A 13325-nucleotide genomic window follows, 5' to 3' on the forward strand; every position below is an offset into this window, starting at 1 on the left:
TCAGAGAAAACCTGACTTTCGTCAAACCAACATATGGTCTGTATCAAAGTGGAAATCCCAAGTTTCGTTTGACATGTGTTTGAATTGAGATCATGACAACTCCTAGATCAGATAAAAAGATGTCTAAACAATTAGATACATAAAGTTTTTTTAAAAGAAGGTTGAAGTAACAACATCAACTGATGGTGGGAAATCCACTTCCAGAAAAAAAGACAGCTCTGAAGAAACTGAAGCTTGCAGCAGTGATCAGACTGTCTGTGTGAAAAAAAAATATAGCCATGATTTTCACAGAGTTGTTAAAGAAACTTGGTTTTCACAGTTTCCTTGGCTGGAACGTGTTTCCCAACAAAATACATTTCATTGCAAATTATGCAGGGACAACAAGAAGACAAATATTTATGCTACCACTGGGAAAACTGCTACTAAGCCTAGAAAAGATGACTTGGTAAAGCATGCACGGTCAGAAGATCATCACAGTACAGTAGCAACACAAGTTTTGAAGAAGGACATGTCAACTGCTGCTGTGAATGTGTATGTGGGGTGTAAAGGTGGCATTCAGGCATAGATGACCACATTACTTGTACAAACAAAGGAAGCCATCGTGAAGTTTCATTCCCTCCTTTCATTACAAGTATTCAATGTAAGAATATTCTTCATTCTAATATTAATAAGATACTTTGTTTTCTACAGTATTTTCTTAAAACAAAAGGCAACTTGACAATTTTCTAAAAGTGAAACATTTTGAAAATATCTATCAACAATTAAGTAGCTAGCCAACTCTTTAAAATATCTTTGTTTATTACTTTAATTGGTGGTCTTATTTCAAAACACAAGTTCTTATATATTTTTTAACAGAGAGTGACCTCTCTAAAGAAACTACAGACTCAGTCACAAAGTGGAACAGAGAGCTTCATATACACCCACAGCCAGTCTCTGGATGATATTTACAGTGCCCTAAATCATGTAGTTCAGGATGAAATGCAGGCAGACTTTTGGGCATTGCCTTTCTCATTTTTTGCTCTTGAAGCAGATGAAGCAACTGATGCAGGAAACACCTCTATACTGATAATTTATATCAGGTATCTTTCATCATTAGGTGAGGTTACAAGTCGATTCCTTGCTGTGTGTGAGCTGACCAACACTGGGGCTGATTCTATCTACAACACAATGTGCTCAGTCATGGCAGATCGAGGATTGTTTGGTGTTGACTTGGTTGGACTTGCAACTGATGGTGCAAATGTCATGGTGGGAATAAAAAACAGGTGTTGCTACAAACTTTAAGGAGGAATACTCCTGGATAATAACAAGTCATTGTTTGGCACACAGATTACAGTTGGCAGCTGAAAAGGCAGCAAACTAGGTGCCATACCTTGTGAAGTACATTTTAGTTTTAAACCAGTTTACAAAAAGCCTGAAATATTCTCCCAAGTTGTGTCGGGTTCTGGAAGAGAGCAAAGCATTGCATGGAGAGTAAAGCAACAAAATCAAGCAAGTGTTCTTCACATGATGGCTCTCTTTTAATGATTCCATCCAAGCACTAGTCAACTGTATTGCATCTGTGATAAGCTGCCTGCAGGTCGTAGCAATGGAACGTGGTACTCCAGGCCAAGCCTTGCTACATGGTCTAGTCCAGCAAATGTCATGTTACAGCTTTGTCATGATGACACATGACACTGTTGGCATTCTTGGACTTTTGTCAAGATCTCTACAGAGAGCTGATTTATCTTATGATCAGGTTGAAGCAATTATTGATGGGTCAATTCAGTCACTGGTACACATCCCTGGTCCTAACACACAGACTACACTGAAGGAACTCCCACAAGCTCCTGATGCCAGTGGTTACACTTCTTACAGAGGCCATGACAAAGATATTGATAAACAATGTGAAAAGTACAGATCAGCTGCTGAGTCATTTGTTGAAGAGGTGGTCACAAGACTACAAGAAGCATTCCCAGACACTGACATCATGTCATTTTTTTCAATATTTAGCCCATGTCACAGCAGAGCAGTATCTGATGAGGATGATCTGAAGAAACTCATCCAGCACTTCTCTCCTTTTGTCAATGAGGATGAGGCACTGACTGAATGGCTGCTACTAAGGAACATAATGGAACAGGATGCTCACAAAAACAGAAACATGAAGAGCTTCTACAGAGAATACATCCACCAGACCCATCAAACTTTTCCAAATCTGTCTCAGCTTGCAGCAATTGGATTAACAATTCCAGTTACATCTGTTGACTGTGAGTGGGGAATTAGCAGGTACAACAGCATCAAAACAGATGTCAAGAGCAGTCTGTCTGTGGCCAAGACAGAAATGTTACTGAACTTATGCATGGAGTCCAAACCTTTAGATCATTTTAACTTCGACTCTGCATTCAGATACTGGGTCACTCACAAAGACAGATGTGGGTACCATTGAAGAAATGTGTTTCGGAACCTCAGATATCAACTTCTACCACATCTTCTGTTGAGAATGATTTGGCTGAAGAGCTGCCATTGGATTTATCTACTTACTAGTCATGCTACTGTATCCTAGTTTTAAGTCATTTTTCTTTTGTTTCTGTGTTATTTTGAGAAATGTATCTCTTTATTTTCCTCTTTATCATGTTTATTTTGTTATTTTGTTTGTTTTGTTTTTTTTGGCAGGGAAGATTGCTGGGGAATAAAAAATAGTACAAAACTTAACGTCTCATAGATTTTCACATAATTACAACTATTTTTTACTGGATGGAACTGATGCATATTAAAAGTCATGCACCACACAGTTTTTGGCAACCTAAAATTGTGGCTAAACAACTGTCACTGTGGCTAAGAGAAAATTACTTTGTTTAGCTACTGTGGCTGAGAGAGTTATTTTTCTAGTGGAAGCCCAGAGATCCATGACATTAAAAGACTGGATGCAAACACCTGAATGAGGAGATCCCTATGACAAAGAAATCAAGTCAAAATAGAGAGAGAATAGGAAAAAAATGGAAGCTAAAGTAACAAAGAAATGCTAATAGGTATCTTTATTAAAATACTAGGGTTGTAATGAAGATTCTCAGTGGAGAAGTGGAGACTAGAGATAGGGCAAAGGAGTAGAATAAAGATATACAAAAAACAAATAGAAAACTGGAAAGAAAGAGACAGGAGGAAGAGCACACAAAGCAGAAAAAAAATAGAGTTTGGGGATCAAGGAATATAAAAGGTCAATAACCTGGAGCCACAACAGAGAAGTCATAAAAATGTGAAGGCCAAGAAAGATATGGTATAACCATTTATGGTTAGAGAAAACAAAGTTGCAATCAGGTGGATCAAGTAAAAATAGAGCAAACACAAAAGCTACAAAGCATAAACAGAGAAAGGCAACAGCTTAAGATAACTAGAAACTAAAAAAAAACACATCTGAACACAAGCAGTGCTAAAGAAGAAATGATTCTATGATCATGTGCCAGTGATTAAAAGGATCACCACACATGGAGGTTTTGTCCCCTTCCAAATGTTTGAGGGATACAGCACTATAATAATAACATCATAAACTGGCATAGCACATGTGTAGAAGTGGGAGTCTGTTGGAGGCTTGTTGCACGTGCAGGAAATATCAGCAGTTGCAAACAAGGTAAAAGCTCTTAGCGATGCAGAGAGGTAAGTAGTGTTTCTGAAATTTCCATTTACTATTAATAAACAATTTTTGTGTGCATTATAAAATGTCTGCCAAAATGCAGAAGTAACATAACTTAAACTCGTGTTTCAGTTAAACAATATTGATAAAAAAAACACAGATATGACTGAATGCCATAAATATATTTTTAAAAAATTGGGGGGCATAAATAAACTGTGGTCATACCCTACTACTTCATGAAGTCAATAACAAAAACTCATTTTAAAATCAAAACTTTTATAGTAGTTATAATAACACAGTCCATGTGCTTATATTCAGACTAACTATCAAAACCAAATTGTTAACATGTACATCAGAAATGATCTTCTACATTAATGATCAGTTCAAACCTAATTGACTTATAATTTGGTAAAACAATTACTTTAATGTGTATCAAAGTAAAGTTTATAATTTCCAGAAATATTTTTCAATTTTCTGTAGATTAATAGAAAAAAACTCTTCTGTTTCATTATATCTGCAAAGTGGAAGTTCAGACATAGAGAAAACTCTCTATCACATCAACTATGAAACCAAAAGAAGAGAAAAACTGTACAAATAAAAGAAAAAAATGCATCTAAATGTAATGAACTAGGACTTACACATATAGCCATTAGGATCAGCCACCAATACTGATGAAAACATATATAAATTACATAAAATACCATCGGATGTGTACACAGCTATTATTTGATTTACAAACAGAGTGAGTTAAAAAGAAAAGAAATAAGAAAGCAGTAATTTTCACCTTAAACTTCCTTTTCTTCGTCCGTTGAGGTCTTGGCTCTGGAGAATTCTTCCACAAATCGAGAAAAGCATCAATGTCTGGTGTAGTTGTGACTTCTTCTGTGTCTAGTTCTCCAGTGTTTGCTTCCACTTTCATTAAAGAGTTTCTAAAGTTAACATATATTTCTTTATTTAAGATCAAAAAGTCTTTGGCTTTCATATCTTTGCTTTTTTCTTCATCCTTTTCAGTATCAGATGAAGTGTTCATCTGGGAAACAGGAACCTGAGGAGTCAAATGAGGGGCTGACGTGTCTTCAGTACATAGTGGTTTACGTGTGGCAGGTTGCTTCCAGTGATCATGTTCAGCTTTTACAACATTTACATTTGTGATTACAGGCTGTTCAGATGACATAATTTGTTCTTTCCCTATCAATGGCATTAATGAGGTTAGGTCAGTCTGTTTCACAGAAGAATCATGTTTAAACACAACAATAACTTTTCCATCTTGAGTGACAACTTTCATAAAAGGAGAAGCCTCAGTACTTGTTGAGCCTTTTGAACCTACACTAGTGCTGGAGTCTAGAGTTGGTAAAAGTGTTCCTCCTGAAGTTTTGGTGTAACTGTGATCATTAATGAGTGAAAAGCCTTGCCAATCTTTATTATAAATTCTTTCTGCCTGATGTCTTGTTTTAGTTTCCTTTTTCACTTCCACATGTGAACTTCTTTCACCCATTTCACCAGTATCATCACTCTCTTCCATTGCATGGAGTTTGTCCAATGTTACAGTTTTTGAAGGAAAAGATGACATAAGAGAGGGTATTCCTTCTCCATGTAAGTTGACACAAGTAGCAGTCTTTGTTTGTAACTGATCAGTTTTACCTATATTTGTATTTTTGGGTGCACTGTTAGTTACCAACACAACTTCTGCACCCAAACCCTCTAATGGATTCTCTGTAAACGCAACTGATTTTAGCCGTTCAGATGGCAGATGAGGTTGGGTTGTTTCATCACAGGAAACTACCTTAGTCCATTTCTGGGTTGACGATTTTATGTATAAGCCATTGGTAACTACAGAATCATCATGTGCCACTCCCATTTCAAAGTTTTGATTTTCAGAATGATGATGTATTGTATCTGTAAAGGTTGATGTTCCAGCTGTACCCTCTCTAACTTCAGGTGGATCACACCAAAGCTCAACAGCTGTTGGGTCAGTGAGAGTCTCAACCTTTAAAATTTTACATGGAATTTCTGAGGGTTCTTCTTCTGTGAGAGTTTCAACATTAAAATTTTTACAAGGAACTTCAGAGATTTCATCTTCAGAGAGAGACTCAACTTTTAAATTTTTACAAGAAATTTCAGAGATTTCACCTTCAATGGAAGACTCAACTTTTAAACTTTCACAAGGAATTTCAGATTTTTCACCTTCAGTGAAAGACTCAACTTTCAAACGTTTACAAGGAATTTCAGAGGTTCCACCTTCAAGTAACAGAACATCTGAGGGAAATGGCATCAATTTGTCAGTGTTTTCAATGGAATGAAAAGACCCTGTAGAGGAATCTTTGGATACATTATTATATTTATATTCTTCAGACTTCTCTTCCTGTTTCTTTGGTGAATCTTTCTGTTTAAAATTAGTGCTTTTTTGATTCAAGGCTGAAATGCTCATTTTTATCCTTAAGATGTGCACTATGTTTCAGGGAAAGAAAATCCTCCTGCACCTGACTGGCAGACAACAATACCATCTTAGGGACATCACTGGCTTTCTGAAGTTTTTCCTGACTGGAAGATTTATCAATCAAAGATGAAACTGGATTTACACTGTCATCAGATGGTGAACTAGGACTTTCAGGTTTCACCTCAAGATAGTGTTTTTTATTTGTGGGTGTTGCTGAGTTTACTTCAGAGAGTAAATCCTTTTGACTTTTTGGAGCTGTTTTCTTTTTACGTTTCCTAGAAGGCTTAGCTAGAAGAGATAGAAGGCTCAATAACCAGAATATTTATGAAAAATAAAAATAAAATGGACAGCAGCTGTCTACTTCAGAGTGACACTTCTAGAGTAACAGCAATCAGAGAGATTTATATATCATTGCTCAACACAACATACCTTTTGGTTCTTTTTGAGATTGCATGTATTTATGTTGGATAACATCAAGTTTCACCTTCAAAAACACAGAGAATTCTTCTCAGATCCAGAAAGACCAGTGACCCACATCATTTTTTGTAGTGTGATGGGGGGGGAAATCTCAACCTTAAAGTGCCAATGAAATTTAGCAAAAATCTTATCACACTTTACATGGTTATTAACCCCAAACTGCAAAAGTGCCCAATCTTCTCATTACCTAAAATGCTTTAAAGTGATTCACAAACCAGATTTGTAACCAAAACAAATTTGGGGAGGACTTCCCCATACTGACTTCCTGTAAATCAGTCTATTAGTTTGTGAGATATGTGCATGGAAACATTAAGACACATGGACCCTCTAGTAGTAAGGGTAAAAGGTCTCGGAGGACTAATACCAAATATCACACTCTGGTACAAGCAGTTGCTACCCATTTTGCCTTTGTTTGTTCAAAGTGTAACCACAATTGGCATTTTATTTATTTTAAGTGAAAAATTTACATTATTTAAAAACAGTGAAAACAGAATGAGTTCAAAAATGATTGAAATCTATTCCTAGACAAGTGCATATAATATTAAGCTAACAATCTGGTAATATACCGAGAAATGTAAATGACATTAGGTCTATGACTTGGCACTATATCAACAAGAGAAAATGATGTTAAGCCTGTAATTTAGTACTATATTAAGAAGAGAAAATGGTGTCATGACTATAATTTGGCATTATACTGACAGAATAATGACAGATCTGCAATTTAGCACTATAGTGAAAATTATATATTAGATATTTAATTTGGAACTAAACTGACAAGTGCAAATGATCTGAAGCCTTGTTTTTATAATTATTACATTCATGTGATTTGCCCATTTATCCATTTGAAGTGTTTTCGAACATATAAGTTTCTCTAGAAAAAATAAAATGATTAGGCTTAAAAGTCAAATTGTTTGTCAGTTTCTACCAACAGGAAAACAGCAGCCCATGAAAGGTGGTGTATGTTATTCTACGTGAATATTATAAAAATAAACAAAGCTGAAAATACTGTAAAATAAATAAATGAAATAAATAATAAACATGCTTCCATGAATGTATCAACGAAAATTAAGTATAATAAATACAAGCCAGCTTAGTCTTTTTCCAGTACTTGGTAACCCAAATTCATTGATGTATTTGATGTAATCTTTTATGTCTAAAGGCAAAATCTCAGTCAGTAAATAAATTTAAGCAATTTCAACTACCATTCTGGCTACTTAGAAATGATTTTTTTTTCCTCATAGAATAGTGAAACTGGTGTATTTTATATAGGAATTTAGTTTTACAGAATAACAGATCATTTTTTAAGCCTGGATAATTACTTCAAATGTTGTCTAACTCTCCATAACAATGTCTCAAAAACCTACAGACAAACAGCATTATCTCTATTTTATAACAATCACACACATTACTAAAACAAAGTATTATAGTTGGGTCAGATCTCAGGCTCCAGTCTTTAAAGTTAACTGCAAAGACTATTTTAGTCAATGTTGTAAACTACACTATACAGTCTAGAAAAACTGACAGTCACAGTGAAAATGTATTATATAGACAGCTGGTATGGGTATCAAAACTTTAATTAAAATAAAGTTGTAATACTCACACTAGCCATCTTTAGAATACACTTTTAATTCAAATGGATTTCTTGTCAAAATAATATACTTTCTGGCACATTTCATTTTAGCAGTATCAACACAATATTCTGAAATTCTTTGCTTACTGGTAAGTGTAATGCCATAACACATCTACTTGAAAGTTTCAAGCATGGAAAATTTAACCTTACATTTGACAAGTGTAGTTGAAGAATCGATCACCAGGCCATGAGGAAGAGGGGCACCCCAAACTAAATCTTTCTATGGTCCAGAAACCTTTCACTCAGATTAAATCACACTTAGAGATTTGAATATTAATGCAAAAACTGAGGTCAGAACGTCACAATGAAAAACCTTTTCCAGTATATTTTTTGTGACATGTTACACAAAGTCTCAATGTAACAATGCAACATTTTGTGTACTAATCCATAAACATTGCACATATTTTTCTAACTATTTAATTACCACATTTTGTTGAGTAACCAATCTTTGTATTAATGATACAATTGTATGTTAAATTTGAAATGTTTCAATTTAGTTGTTTGTTAGAGGAAGCTAGTAATTTGATTATAGAAATAGATTTAGAAAGTTTATGGAAGTAACCCTAGAATCTGCAGAATATTTGTAAATGTTAATGATCAAGAAATTTTGTAAAACATTGAGAAGCAAGAACACATCATAAATAAAAGAATCAGCACAGTATTACTGAGTCAGATTCAGTTCATTCAGTGATTTTGAATACAGTAAAGTATTCATCTGACTAGAAGTTAATAAGTCATCATATATATTCAGTGTTTGCAAACTGTTTAAGATAACAAGCTGTTCAGCAAAGAAAGTTAAAGTATTACTTATGAACTTAGGCTTACAACTGCGTAAAAGTGACTTAGAGTCAAATTTAAGAAAGAAATAGAGTAATCTGCTATCACTATGTGAACTAGATTTGACCATATTTTTACTAAATAATTCAAAAGAACTTATTCAACAACTAAACATGTTATAATAATACTATTTTAAGATAAACAACATTAATGTTTTTACAATACATAACTGGCAGTCACTACAGATTTTACCTTTTGTAAAATTATTATTTTTCCCTCCACAAATATTTAATCATTAAAAATTCAAACTTCACTGCTGTATTCCACATTACTATTGATAATTACTATTTTCCTATCCTGAAAACATCTTTCCAATATTTACACAACCTCACACTATAGCTTTATCCCAATGAAAGTTTATCTTATCTGCCCATCTAAGCATTGGTATGAATCTTACCTTACATTCTTCAATTTTTATACTGTACTTCACTGCCCATAGCAAGTTAAATCTTGTGATTTTCTCCACCTACATCAATTCTTCCCTTATCCCAGGTCCACATATAAACTCCCCATTATTACTTCCTATCCACTTTTTTTGAGATGATTTAAATTAGTTGACCCAAATGGCAGTCGTTTTGTCTGGAGGAAAGGTGGAAAAATTTGAGAAAAGATAAATATTATCAGTATAGGAAAATATCAACTTCCAAAGCATGCTTACTTTCTCACACTGTAACCAGAATCCCACATTGATAATGTGCAGGAGCTGCTGAAGGCAAGATCTACACAGAAAGCAACTAGAAAGAAAATGAGATACAGTAACAGCATTCTAGTGGAATCTGCATTACCTTTGGAGCAGGTATGCTCTTCATCTGGACAACATGAAATCTAATTCCTGGGTGGTATAGGTTGACTGGCCACAGAGACAAAACCATAAAAAATGTGAAAACATGAATTGAGGAGCTGGACAGACAAGTTCCCAAATCTCTTCACTGGAATTATAGGGCTGGGAATAAAAAGCTACATGCAAGGTGCAGTGAGTAGAGAACGAGGACCATATTTTATTTTGTCTTGTTTTGTAATGTGGTATGACTGGAACCCAACATGAAAGTAATAGGATGTTGCATATTCAGAGATGCCAACTATTTCAAATGATTGAGCGTAATGATTGTAGACAGAGCCCTTTATCATTTGTGGCTACTATGCCTGACCAATGTCTCTAAGCTGTTTATTATTATATTATTATTTTAATTATTATTATTTATTACTGCTATAGATTGCTCATTTATGACTGTCTTTTGTGTATTTAATAAATAAATTTTAAAAAATTATTTTGAAATTCTTTTTCATATTCTGAATTCTTACTCATAAGTGTCGTTATCTGCATCGTTTTTGTCTTAACCTCGGCTTTTGTTGGTGAGATGCCGATTTTTATATGTCTGGAATAATCATTTATCCCGCTATGCGCCACAGAAAAATCGATGTGACAAACTGTACAAAACGCATGACTGTCACTGACTTTTGATGCAATGACCTGATATTTTGCACTATACTCTTTCCTATATTTTTGATTCACAGTTTTAGTCCTTTTAGATTTGCCAGAAACAAGACAATCTGGTGAATGATGGTGTTTCTATGCCACTTAGAAAACGAGAATTACCCAATTACGCGAGTGCTGATTGGCTGACAAGCACTGATGACATAACTATGTATTCCCCCACATACCCAGTATGGAGAAGCTCCACACTCAAACTATTGGTAGATGTTGGAGATACAAATATTTTTTATTATTTCAAGCACAAACATGATTATTGCAAGTAGCCATTTGGACTATGTCTTTTATTTATTATCAAAATTTATTTGTATCTCACTAGAAATTTTCTTTTCACCCCTTTCAAGTCCTGGGGGATCAATTTATCACTTTATTGTATAGGCCTATATAATATATAATAATTTGGGAGTTGCAACAAGTTGTAATATTTGTCTGTTTGAGCGTATAGTCATAATATATACACCAAAATCGTAATGATCACGCTCAAATCATAATGGTTGGCATCTCTGCATATTGAGCCACCAGAATTACAAGAGAAGACAAACATTACAAAATTAGACAAACAGTTGCCCCAAGTTGAAAAAGAACAAAATGCAACAAACTAAATTGGGAAGTATGTAACCTTTCAGGTCTTACTCATCATGAAGAAACAGAGATTACCCAGCCTAAGATAATGAACAGAAATCCTAACTCCCCAACCTGAGAGACAAGGCAAAACTTTCTGCCCTCAGAATTATGATGAGGATGGGGAACAAACGAATTCCAATCAGTGGCACAAGAATTGATAACTATGAGGACTCTCTCCTGTGATCACTGAAATGAAGAAAATTATCAAAAAGAAGGGCCATGCTCCACTTGACTGAACAGGGAAGAGTCATAGCTGAACCATAACTACAAGGATGTTCCCACACAGGTTGGTTCTATTTCAATCACACATCCAGGATTATTGTTAAAGAGGGCACTCACATTCATCCTCTTCTCCTTGAGTGGAATAACAAGTTCAAGCATGACTCAAGAGGAACGGACCTGAAAACTGAGAATGGTAAGTAATGATGTTCTTGAGAATGGTAAGTAATGATGTTCTTGAGAATGGTAAGTAATGATGTTCTTGAGAATGGTAAGTAATGATGTTCTTGAGAATGGTAAGTAATGATGTTCTTGAGAATGGTAAGTAATGATGTTCTTGACACAGTGCAATAAATGAAACACATTCTCTATTTTGAAAAGTGAACCAACCCCAGTCTATTTAATCTAGAGGTCAGCAGGAATGGGCAAAATCTTCTTAAGTTTTACTCACGATAGTCCATGAGTGGTGGTCTAGCAGTGTATGTAAATGTTTAACACTTAGAAAGCACATAAGGCGGTCTTATGGAACACCCCATATCAACAGAGCCCATTACTATCATGAAATGTCTTATCAGTTGATTGGTGGCTAGTGCAGATTTGGAAAGAATACCTGACCAGGTAACACCCACCACTGAGTGTGATCCAAAACGAAAATTACAAGAGCATTGCTGAAAAATAATAGAAATAAACACAAAAAGAATGACATTACTAATGTTAGAAATGTGAACTAGTGAGTACATATCCAAAAACATCTTGGAAAGAATTTTGCTGTAAAATACAGAAAATAGAGAACAAACTCATGACACAATATGACAGATCTTTAAAAAAAAAAAAAAATCTAAAGCATTGTACCTTAGAACAGCTGGTATGTGTGTTAACACTTTTACTTGTAACGCCCCCTACAATCACGTATCTGTTTATACTCTTGTCCCTAAGACATGTGTTCTTCAACGGTCACAGTCAAACCCTCTCCTTCTTAACCTGAAGATGACCTAGGAAGGTCAAAATGTTGTTCTCTGCTTTAACAGTAAAAGTGTTAATACCCATACCAGCCGTTCCGAGATGCATTTTTATTTCAAGTGGGTTTCTCGTTATCAAGACCTAAAGTATTGGTATAACTAAATCTATTTAGCACTGTGAAGAAACCTGCAGCAAGCACATAAAACTGTCATTTTAATTTTCAACAACTGAGAAAAGTAAAGTAACAAGGAGAAGATGTACAGATCTGAGATAAAGGAGACACTGACATATCAGGAGAGAATAATAAAGACTTAACTTGTTATGGGCAATACAGTTGGGTATAAAGGATGGAGCAGGCAAGGAAAGATTAATAAAAATCTTAGTTGTTTAAATGGGCAGAGAAGAGAAACTTTTACTGGGAAAAATATACAGTGTGAGAGGAGGAAAGTACATTTAAAAAAAAAAGTGATAATATATCACGTTTTGTTTTCTCACATGGCTTATCATGACAACTGATTGTGGTTACACTACTTTCTTCAAGAACCTGTAACTCTAGCTGGTGAATTCTTTGTCTTACAATAGCATTTAGGATAAATGATAATATAAGTACCCTATTTTAGGAATAAACTTAATAATACTAAATGTCTTTGGATGTCCTTAGTTTATTTCATTTAGAATATTTATACAGTACAGGTTTATAATATGGTTGATATTTTGTATGTACAATATTTATATAGTTTTATGATGTGGTTAATTATATACAACATACAATATTTAGACAGTATACATTTATGATGTGACTAACTTTTCACAATGTACAACTTAGATGATATATTTCAATATGTATATATATATAAAAGACACATGAACAGTGGCCCATAAAATTTAATTTTAAAGAGGTTTAATTGTCAACTGTGTATTGAACATAATTGTTCACTGCCTAAGTTGAAAGCAAAATACATAGAAAGTTGAATATGTTATATTAACAATTAAAATTACTTTAAATCAGCAAATCATTGCACTCATCTGACACCCACAGCCAACA

The 13325-nt window shown here is 34.5% G+C and overlaps 1 protein-coding gene across 6 annotated transcripts in view; it reads right to left on the minus strand.

Annotated features, from left to right (window-relative positions):
- The window catches only part of LOC143226753 (uncharacterized), a 36825-nt gene that overhangs the window by 7505 nt on the left and 15995 nt on the right, over positions 1–13325 (minus strand). For 5 of the 6 annotated variants that reach the window (XM_076458121.1, XM_076458123.1, XM_076458124.1 and 2 more), the window contains one exon: positions 4389–6329. In XM_076458121.1, coding sequence (XP_076314236.1) covers positions 4389–6032 — 1644 coding nt within the window. In that variant the 5' untranslated portion in view covers positions 6033–6329. Of the gene's footprint in view, positions 1–4388; positions 6330–9382; positions 9527–13325 lie in introns of those variants that run through there. The other variant, XM_076458126.1, reaches the window with a different exon arrangement.

Source organism: Tachypleus tridentatus, chromosome 9, assembly GCF_004210375.1.
Source record: "Tachypleus tridentatus isolate NWPU-2018 chromosome 9, ASM421037v1, whole genome shotgun sequence".
Lineage (NCBI taxonomy): Eukaryota > Metazoa > Arthropoda > Merostomata > Xiphosura > Limulidae > Tachypleus > Tachypleus tridentatus.